General features: G+C 38.5%; 1 protein-coding gene across 1 annotated transcript in view; it reads left to right on the top strand.

The window, feature by feature from the left end:
• HDAC9 (histone deacetylase 9) overlaps positions 1-11,415 on the top strand; it is a 452,900-nt gene that overhangs the window by 305,520 nt on the left and 135,965 nt on the right. The window contains exons 13-14 of the mRNA XM_009326083.1: positions 2,718-2,895; positions 9,328-9,461. Of these exons, the coding sequence (XP_009324358.1) occupies positions 2,718-2,895; positions 9,328-9,461 (312 nt within the window). The remainder of the gene's footprint in view (positions 1-2,717; positions 2,896-9,327; positions 9,462-11,415) is intronic.

Here is an 11,415-nt window from a genome sequence, read left to right as displayed (position 1 = left end):
ACCAAAAACAAACCCCCCCCCCCCCCCCCCCCAACACACTTAAATTGACTTTTTCAGGTCAGAAAGCTGGATAGATTAGATTTTAGGTATTGATTGAATGGCAAACCTACAGCTTCACTGAAAAAGATTGTGCAGATATTGCACAAGTGCAGTTCAGGTCTGAAAGTAAAAGGAAGGCAGACAAGGCAGCTCTAAAGGCTCAGAGCTCAGAGTCAACTGGCACTGAGAAAAGTCCAAACAGAAACATTTGTGCGCAGCATGAATCCCCCCTCACTGACAGCTGAATTTACAAGACTTCCTTAAGAAGTATATTTAAATAATGCTGTTTAATGCAGACTGCCAGAATACACTGATGCACCCTTACTAGCTTGAAGAGCATTCCAATAGCGAACAAACCTTTTTGTCTTCTGTACTCTAGTAATTATCAGAAAAGTGAACTCAGTTAATGAATTATCATTAATTAGTGTGAACACTGTTTTTTTTAAAAATCCCCTTGACCAAAGAACTACACAGATACCAGCTATTTAATTAACGCAATGAATGCAACTTATGAGGTTGAGGAAAGCAGCAGAAATAACAACCGTTCTGCTGATTTCCTGTATGGCAGTAAAGCTCTGTGTGAAGAAGGGCTCCTGCAGGTAGGAGTTTGGCTTCTTCCAAACTGCTCAGCTAGCTCTCATGCTTTGGAAGAGTAGGCAGGAGATGGTGAATACACTAACATCAGACAGACAGTGCTGCTGTCACCATTTGACCCTAGGATGAAGGGAGTAATCGTGCCACAGACAGCAAAATACCTCCTGTGCCTCCTTTATTGAGCACTAAGCCAGCATTGAGGAAAGTGAATGCTAAATCCTCACCAAGGAATTTATCTACTTCTGTTCTCCACAGGGGAAATATTCAACACAATAGTGTCCATGCCTTCTTTGTTTCTCCTCCCCAATCACATGCACCCCCAACAAAGGTTACAAAAGATGCGTATACCTAAAAGCACAAAAAATATCTCCTCTGAACATTTATCACAATTAAAATCATTAGTGAAATTAAGTAAAAACAAGGCACTTAGGCATTTCAGGAAAGAACTCCTGAATGTTAAGTTATGTTATGTTCATAGGGAAAGGGGATACACAGACCTGTTCAGATACACCCAGATATTTCCTGGAATATATAACACCATCCTGCCATCATACATTAAAAAAGCAATAGGAAAAGTTGGGGACTGTATTTAAAGAAAGGGAAATGGTTCAGTGACCCCAAACCAAGACACTTCTTGTAAAATCTCTTTTTGCTTACTCGTATTTTCTTTCTTTATTTAGCCACTTATGACAAGGTCCCAGGTGATTTACCCTTCTCATGACCTTATGTCTTTTCACTGAAGTGGTGACCTTAGATATTAATGTGGGTTTTGAGGCTGCCTTTTAAAGCATTTGTTCTCATTTCTGCTGTTAGTGATGAGCACTTGTTTTCTTAAAGGCCTCTTTTTTTACATGCAGCGTAGACATTCTCACTTCCCACGAGCTGTGGATTCATTCTGCAGCACGCGAAGGGCTGGTGTACTCCCGGGTACTCCCACCTGCCCTCCCACACAGCCTGAACTCTGCTTCACTTCTCTGAGCACCCAGCAATTCCTCCTTGGCCAGGCCAGGCCTCTGAGCTGCTGTCCCAAACAACAACATACAGCACCACTAATTGTTACTGAGTTTAAAAAAAAAGAAAAAAAAAGCCATATATACACCATATATATATACCTGCATATATATATACCGAGCCCAGGTGAGGATAAACAGAGTCTGCAGTTCTAAGACAGAAGTGTGCATTCCAACTGAATTTGTATTGCAAAGTAGTTTAGAAATCTCTCTCATGCATTCACTTTCTGTTGAGGTTCTAGAACTATATGCACAAAAAAGAAAAACAAAAAGAAAAGGGCTTGCAAAGCCATCCTACTCTGCGGAGTGAGTGAATGCCAAGGTTTCTACTGACTTCAGCAGGGTTTCAGCCTTTGTCATGTCAGCAAAAGTCACCATCTGTTGACAAACAAAACAGAGGAGGAAATCTTCCTTTCTGCTCCGTCTCAGTCTTTTCACACCTGCCTACCTTTCCTGAAGTGTTTGGCACTGCCTACAGCTGGCAGCAGTTATGACAAAAAAAGTTAGTCCCTAAGTGGGATCTCATGTAACAGTTCTTGAATTTCTAAATGATTTGTGAAAACCTATGTGCAAATTTTTCCTGTTTTCCAGGGAGCTCTGGGAACTGAGTCCTCTGTAGAAACTTGACTCACAGTTGCTCAACAAATTTGGTACTGAGTAGTAAGGACACCGCTTTTCACTTTCAGTGCTGTAGGAAGATTTTATTTTTATTTGTGTAGGGTGATAAAGTGCATATTCTAACATTATATTATGTATTCAATATATTAGAAAAACCTTTGTCTTTTATCAGCCTCTGCATGTGAAGCTGTCTTTTCCTCTGTCAAGGAGAACTGACAGGTTGCCTGCCATCACCTACTCTTCAGCAAAGTTAGCAGCCCACACCATCAGTGTGAAAACATCTGTTAAATGGATTTATTGACCAGGTCTTAGGTGCGAGTTGTTGGGTTTTTTCTTTTTCCACACTGTTTATTACATCCCTGACCTAATGAACTTAATTTGTTGACATGTTTCCCTCAGTGTCTTACTTGATCCCGTCTCACATTTCTTTCTACTGTGCTGTTTTCCTGGAAACAGGAGTTCCTGGCACATCGGCGTGTCCACCAGTTGCAAATCTACCAGGCTCAGATGGCTACAGTTGGCATGGCGGGATTAGATAAACATCGGCCAGTGTCCAGGACCCCATCTTCCCCTGCTGATTCCACATTACCTCACCCAGCCATGGACCAGCCCAGCCAGCATGTCTACACGACTGGTAGGATTCCCTAAAGACTGCTTGTAACAGGCAGGGCAAATGCGTTTGTTCATGTAGGATCAACAGATTTAAATGCCTTGAATACCTCCTGCAGCAATGCATTCAGTTTTAGCCTTACTGTTCCTCGGTTTTATGATGCTGTACTGGCATCAAGTCAACCAGTGCAGCTGATAAATCACAGGGTTAATATTCACACAGTCATAAATTATTATCATTGACTGGCTCTGGCAATATAGCAACCGGTGCATTTTTGGTGCCTTTAAGTCATTTATAGCTTTTTCTTTCATTTCCCTATCGTCTGGTTCTTTTCTCCGTGTTCTTGTTGCCTATTTTGTAAAAAGACCACCGATAAGTTGAAGAAAGGCCACCAGTAAGTAGGAAAGCTGCAATATAATTCTCAACATCTTCATTTGACAAGTCAGTCTATGCTACAAGGTTGCTTTCCTTACAGAAAGAGCAAAACTGTAGCCACGACTAGAAGGTGATGTTGGCTACAACTTTGGCCTTTCAGCAGTTGTGTGGAGTCTCTACAGAGGAAGGTTTTATGGTCAGGCCTGGGCAGTCCAGTCACTGAGGGAGCATCTCCTATTGGTATGGTCTAGGCTGTCCAAAGCAGAATGATTAGAACCCAAAAAAACTTTGGTGAAAGGAAGAAAAATGACCACAGAAAACCCATTTCTTATTATGGGCAATCTAACCTTGCAAGCGGCTCCATCTGTTTAAAAACCTGAATTTCAGTATAACATTACAGCATGGTTGGAAGCAAAGTTTCACTTTGTGCACAAGAAAGGGGAATTGAATACTTGGAGGTACCATTTATTCAGGTTTCTGCCAGAAGTACTAATTCCTTTACATGGCTTGGCAGAACTTGCCATGCCCTGAAAGCTTACAGCTCTTCAGGCCATGACCATGGACTGATGTAGGATGGAATCCTTAATGGGCACTGTATGTGACTGTGCAAGACAGTGTGCTTTCCCATCTTTCCAATTAGAATGTGAACTTGGAAAGCAAAAATTTATTATTTTAAAGAAAAAAACTGCAAAAGAAAAAGAGATGTCCTTAAAACACTGCAAGTAAGTGGGTAAATGGATGCAAGATGACATTCAAAGATGAAAGACATAATTTTTCTTCTGTAAATACACTGTCAATTTAGGAATTTCACTTGTTGGGTAACAAATATTTGGATTGTACAGAAAGAAACATGCTAATTCACTTTCCATGAGTTTCTGCAAAAAGACCAGCTGTGTATAGACAGGATTATTAAACCAGGCCACTGTTTTTCTAGTTGTGGTTCACAGAGTCCCCAAAACATTGTAAACTCATTCTAAAAGATTCACAGAGCACACCAAAAGTGAGCTCACTGTGTGTAGGCTTCAATGTCCTGTTCAAAAATCTGCAGTTCCACTGGAAATGTTGAATGGAGTTACAAATGTAAAGGCTGCTGTTTTGGTCTGATTGCTAAGGTTTACTGACACCTCCCTTTATAGGTCCCCAGAAAGGGGACTAGGGTCAAGGGGGTTACATATATCTGGGGACTTCTGCCATCAGCGGAACTGATTAAGAAAGAAAATGTGAAGTTGAGATGGGAAAATAAGAGAAGGAATGAAATTGTGTAGGACAAACACTGAATGGAGATGGTGTCGGGGAATGGGACATACCAGGCATAAAGGGCTCGAGTTCTGACACAAGGAAGCCTGATGGGTTTTGCAACGGAAATGCAGACAGTGCATATGCAGAGTCAGGGTGTATTAAGATCGGGCAGACAGTTTAACCTTACCCCTTTAATAAAGCATTGCTACATGAGGAACAGCAGTGGAAAGAGAGAAAGAAAGAGAGAAGGAAAGGGAGAAAAAATGCTTCTTATTCTGAGATTCTCAATCCTTCACTGAACTCTTTTCTCCAAATCCAAAACAATTTCTTCTTGAATCCTTGTTTCTTCTTTTGTTGAATCTTTTTCCCCCCTCCACCACTCTTTCAAGATAATAATCTCTACTCATTAAAGAAAAAAAATCCTCCTATTTCCACCTTCTCTACAACTTTATGCTTCTGCTTCTCCACTTCTGCTTTGTACTTTCACCTCCTTCATATCCTCTAGGTACTGGCTGAAGACATAGTGCAGTGCTATAGCTGCTTCCAAGCTGTCTCTGTGCTAACCGGCCAGCCAGTACCCCGTGGCCGATTGACCGGTTTCACAATGAAACCTTTCCTTTCTGCTTGAAAAAATCCCTTTCCCTGACATGTGTCCAGGTTTACAGACTTACATATATAACCTTTATCACTGCAATTTCCAAGTGCATTGAAAATAGAGCTATTTTATACATTATGAGTTTTAATACCTTTGGAGTGACAATGAACTTTGCAACATCAGTAGTTCTAATACAGTTTCTGTGAATAACTAGATCAATATATGTATTGTTAACATTGGTATGGTATGGTATGGTATGGTATGGTATGGTATGGTATGGTATGGTATGGTATGGTATGGTATAAAATGGCTTTATCTGTGCATAGTATTTCCTGGGTCTGGATGGTGCCCCAGCATTTATTCATTGGTCAGTGGAAATAAAGAAACCCAGACCCAGTTTTTCTCTATTCTTATATAGCCTTTCCAAAATCCTTTGGGATGAAAGTCCTGAGCAACCTGGTCTGATCACAGTGCTGACCTGCTCTGAGCAGAGAGTTGGACTACAGACCTCTGGAGGTCCCTGCCAACCTGAGCTATCCTGTGGTTCTATGATTTGCTCCCTTAAGAGAGCACAAGCTGCAGCCAGCCACTGCCCACAGCAGTGGCAACACTACCATTTTTAAAAGCATGGAAGAAAGGAATGGGTGGGTGGGAAGGGAGAAAACTCTAGTACAGCATGAAGTGAGGTCAAATTCAGACCTTAGAAATTAATGTAAAAACAACTCCCTGCCTTGAATTATTTCTTACTGTTTTTTTTTCCTATTTAAAGACAATATATTCTTGGAAGAGAAAAAAGGTATAAGGAAAACTGTTGTGGCAGAACATTACACAGGGATCAAAATAAGCTTGTATTTTTGTGAGCCATGAGAGAAAATGCCCTTAGCCAAATATCTGAAGGGAATCAGAATGGTAATGGTTGTGAGAAAGCTATGCAATATATATGCAGTACATGCACAAGATAATGAGTTAAAGATGGAAAAAAATATAAAATCTACTTGATGTTCATTTAGATGGTTTACAGAATATTTGACATTATTTAGTTCAGACTTTTCTTCCAAATAATTTATTAGATATGCCTCCCTTGAGTTTTTTTATTGGTACTGTTGTTCTCCAGGGCATTTCGCCTTCTTCAAAGCATGCTGTCAGCCAACAATTTTTAGGTGTCTTGCTCTCTCCTCTGTTTAAAATATTATTAAAAGAAGCTGATCCAAATAACTTATTTTGGAAAAAGAATGAGTGTTAGGGAGTCCCCCCCAGGAAGATCTTGTTTTTTCTGACTTAAGGCAAATTCAGTTTCTTTTGTCCTGTGTCCTCTATCATTATATGGTTCAGTGGTGCCACCATTCCAGTCTGTCATCAGGGCCACGTTCTGACCTCAGTAATATTGGTGTAAATCCAGAATAAATCCACCACTCTCAGTGGAGCTGCTCAGATTTACACAAGGAATCTGAGAGCAGAATCTGGCTGTAGGCATTTGTTCTGGAGAGACAGAATAACCATCTTTTATTAATATTTCACAGCAGTCTGCAATCGAAAACAGTTGTTTCCCTCTCTCTCTTTTTTTTTTTTTTTTTTTTTTTTTTTTTGTGGGGGTGGGGAGATTATTGGCTGAATCCTGTTAGGGAAATCCTACAGGCTATTTTTAGCAGTAAGCTCTACTGCTGCATTGTGCTATTGTACCAAGCACGTGTGCTGTATGACCAGCAGCCACACATCTGAATTACTTGCACATCCTAAATCAATTTAGATGCTTGCAATAAATGAAAACATATATTTCAGTCTTTTCTTAAGTCAATTAATCCTGCTAGAAATAAATTTTACACTCAGTGGTGTGAATATGTTAGTGTTTAAAAGTTTGGAGCAGATGCTTCTGCCATGCAATACTGACCTGACCCCATTAAACTGATTTTTGATTTGGACAAAATAATTCACATACAATAAAATTACGGTTTTAGTTATATTTTATTTGGGAAAAAAATACTAATGCACTAAGAAAGGGATGTTTATACCTACATCAACCATAAGAGGCATCCTAAATGCACAGTTTCAGCATTCCACTTCAAAACCACTGTTTAGTTGCTTGTGATACCCTGATATAAGTCATCAAAAAGTGTCATTATTACACAACATCTTGATTCTGTACAGTAATAACATAGTAAAATATATATATTTTATTTCTAGTAACTGCGTTTGGACTACGCAAACCTAAGCCTGTAGGGAGCATTGATAATTAGAATAAAACATTCATTGAAAGAGTGGCAGGCAGGAGATACTTTCAACTTTCAGCTGATTTTATTAACATTTAGCAAGTGTTTCCATTCAAATCCATTGGATATAACTGCCTACTCTGCCTAGGAGCTTCTGAAAGTCCTGATGCATGTACATTTAGCATCTAAACACCTCTGTTGGGCAGGGGGATGGGCGGAGAAGTTTTCTTATCTAGTGGTATAATGACCATTGGCAAATTGTACAATCTGGGTGTGCAACAGACTGTAGAAGTTAAAACTTTGGGTGTCAAGAAAAGGAAAGCAAGGTATGTGAGCATGCACTTATTTGTGTGCATACTTGCTATTTCAAATAACTTATAAGCCCTGATGATAGAGCAGCAAAGCTTATAAACTTTACAGTGCAAATAACTGCAGAGAAAGGAAATTATTAACTGCTTTGACAATGCCAGCAGAGATTTTAAGCTGCGTTAGTTTATTAGCTCCAGATTTTCACTGGCTCTTTTTTTTTCTTTAAAAGAAAATAAACCAAGAAAGTAAATACAAGAATTTATTGCTAATGAACTATTTTGTTTGTTAGATAATCATTTAGCATAAACTTAGTCATACTGCACATAGGTATTATGTTTGCGTTCTCCTTATGCTAAACATAATTGTTGTATTATCATTTTGGCTTAAATAGCAAGATCCCAAAGGATCAGTTCTAAAGTGCATGAGCTAAGAAATATGGCAGCATAAATATTTCTAGAGCAGCATAATTTCTGGCTGGCTTCTAACAATTATCTCAGAACCTTAACTTTGCATTGCCCACAATGTATACAGACTCTTATTCAGTAGAGTTTTTAAACACTTTAATGAAGTTCAATACCCATTCAAGAACTTTGCTGAATAAGGGTGTATTGAGCATGTTGTTGAATCTGGACTTTAATTTTCTATTTTCTTCACTGGCTGACTTTACAGTAGCAGCCTAACACAATTTTCCCGGAACTGTGTTGGCATCCACAGTAGTGGTGGCACATAAGAAAGAGGTTTTGAATGCCAAGTTTTGCAGCTTGGAGAAATTGTTAATTTGAGTCCCTTTCAACTGTAAGGGGAAGAAAAATGCAAATGTTTCCCAAATGAAAATGGTTCACAGGGGTAAGGAAAATATTTTTTGTTCCAGACATTTCTAAGGGAAATGCAAACAACAAGTAAATAAATAAAATCATTTTTCAGTGTTTCAGACTTGGTTTGAAAGCCTTGAAAATTGAGTTTAGCTCGAGCCTGCTCGCTAAAATTTCTCTTTTTCTCCCAATACACAGCTACAGAGCAATGTGATATTGATAGCTGTTCCATATAAAGTTGTTCTGTCTTTGGATAAATGAGCATAGAAAATTCAAAAGGAACCTTGCATTGCAGTCTAACAACAGGATTTGGTCCTAACTGAGTAGTGGGTGGAACTTTTCTTTTTAATGAAAAAGGAGTCTGGCTGCCACTGCTGCAACTCTCTGAAACTTTCATCTGATATGCATTGAGATCTGGAATTAATATAGTATTAGTTAAGCAGTACAAATACAGAGTGGCATTGCCATTTCAAAGTTTATTTTAAAAGGTTTTTCTGAATGATTTTCCTTACACTGCTGTAAATATATAACCTTTTCTTGTTATATATAGGTTAACAACCTTAACTGACCTTACCCACTAGAGAAAGAGAAAACAAGTGATTCAGTAATAGGACTGAATTTTTTCTAGCTATAAAATCTTTAACAAGACACCACCCAATTTCCTTTCTTCTTTACAGTTAATTGTATTTATTAGTATAATTTCTTGAGAATTCCTTTTTGCCTTATCAATATCACAAGATGTACCTTGTAAGTCAAAATTCAGAGTCTCCCAGAGGAAAGGGGAATTAAGATCCAGAATTTTCATCTTGCTCTAACTGTCAAATAAAATCGAGTTGTGCTATAGTATGCATGACACGGAACAGTATAACTTGCATTTGTTTCACTTACTGTTTCTTATTGTGCTGTCTTTGTGCTGAAGGTGTTGTGTATGACAGTCTGATGCTGAAGCACCAGTGTATGTGTGGCAACTATGCTAATCACCCTGAACATGCTGGAAGGATCCAAAGCATCTGGTCAAGGCTGCAAGAAACTGGGTTGCTAAACAAGTGCGAGGTAATAAAAAATAAAGACCAGGTACTTGACTTGTTAAAGTAAATGGCAAATTTATTAAATCCCAAATCTGTCTTACTTCTGTAATAAGAGAGTAATTTGTCTTAGGAATTATTTGGACTTAACTGACAATATTAAAATAATGCATTTTAGGAAAGTACACTTCCCAATCAGAAAACAAAGAATTTACACAATGAAAGTCATTTATCCACATGCATCAGAATACAAAATCTAGACGTGACTGTGTTCCTCACCTTGATATAGGAAGGTAGACAAGCAGTAGTCAAATGGCAAGTGCAGTCCTTTCAATAGCACAGTTCTTAACCTTTTCAAGCAGCTAAGGATTTTACTTCTGTAGTAGCATAAAACACTGCTTTTTTTTTTTCATGTAGTTTGTATCACTCCATAAGCACATTGCATCTTGTCTTATTTCAGACCCTAAAGTCTGTTTTCATAGCATTTTAGTTTGCCTGCTGTACAATGGGTACCCAGTCAAAACCCGAGACATTTATGAGCAATCTTCTAGACAATATCAGAGCAAATGTGGAACTTCCTTCTGCTTTGATTTCCCTCACAAAATTGCATATTAAAACATCATACTTAAATCAAATATGGGCTCTGAGGTTCATATATGACTTGGGTTACTGAAAAACAGCCTTTTCCTACCATTCACTGCTTCCCATGAGTTGTGCAGCACTGTCAACTTCTGCAGAAGCCTGTGGCAATTGAGCGTGCTTACCGCATTGCAGCACAAGTTAACAAAGTTCAACACAAATATGCTTATGTTTTGCGGGATCCCAAAATTGCCAGGGCTCTTATGTTCTATTTTCTTTAATTACTTTTCTTTATATACTTAGGCTTTTACAAACCCAAAGAACTGGTACAACAGGTCCCTTTGATTAGCTATTAGTGACTTTGCACAAAGATTTTCTGCAGGTAGCCTAGTGTACTGGGCAGTGAGATATTGCTATAAATGGATTTGTTGTATACACTCATCTAACTAGATGGCAGCACTCTAACAGGCTAATTCTTTTTTTTTAGCTTGGATAATTTTTTAAATCTTCAAGAAGACTTTCTTTCAGCAAGGCCCTTAAGGCCACATATCACATGAGTGGTTTCACTGGTGGGATTGCATACTTAAGGAGTAAGTTAAACACACAGACGAGTGCTTTACTAAAATAAGGCCTAGTTACCTTCTTGACTCAGGACCCGTATTATAAAGAAAAGATTAAAAAGAGAGAAAATAACTAAAACACAATGTGCTACTATGTATTGCTTCAGTAATAAACAGATATTGCTGAAGAGTAAATTGTGTGGATCTGCAAAAGTTGTAAATAGGAAAAGTGGTATAGGTTAGTCTGAGGTGTATACAGTCCAATAGTTTCTTGGAAAATTTAAAGTTTCCTCTTACAATTCTGCAATTTCAAAAACCAAAATATAGCCTATTAGGTCTTGCAAAATCCAGTGAGTGGGCAGAGAGGAAATAAGTCACTTCATGTCGAATGGCATTCAGTTAATTTTGACTCCCATTGTGTGCTTTGAAATGAGGCTGGAATGTGAAACGAGCTGTCAAATGTAAACTGTGATGATAAAACTTTGAGGAACCTCAGTGTGAAGCTGGTGTGTAGATCTGGTGTTTATCCTGATCCTCTTATGTAGCTAAAGACAAGATTATATTTGATGATGCAATCTGTTGTTTGCTTCACTGAATTCTCTAGCACTTGCTTGACAACAAACACGTCCTTAAATCTGCTCACTTTTCAAAATAAGGAAGGCTGCAGTGATTCACGTAATTGGTGCTCTGATTCTTTAGAAAAGTTATTCAGCTGAATATATGACTCGTGTCACTAAACGAGCGGTTATTGCATTATTCAAGAAAAAATAAATAGGCCACCATTAAGCTGCATTCTGGAATATACCACACTGAGGATGCAGTCAAAGCATCACGGGCAATTGC

Source organism: Pygoscelis adeliae, unplaced genomic scaffold, assembly GCF_000699105.1.
Source record: "Pygoscelis adeliae isolate BGI_AS28 unplaced genomic scaffold, ASM69910v1 Scaffold15, whole genome shotgun sequence".
Lineage (NCBI taxonomy): Eukaryota > Metazoa > Chordata > Aves > Sphenisciformes > Spheniscidae > Pygoscelis > Pygoscelis adeliae.
This window is presented reverse-complemented; position numbering and strand designations above follow the sequence as displayed.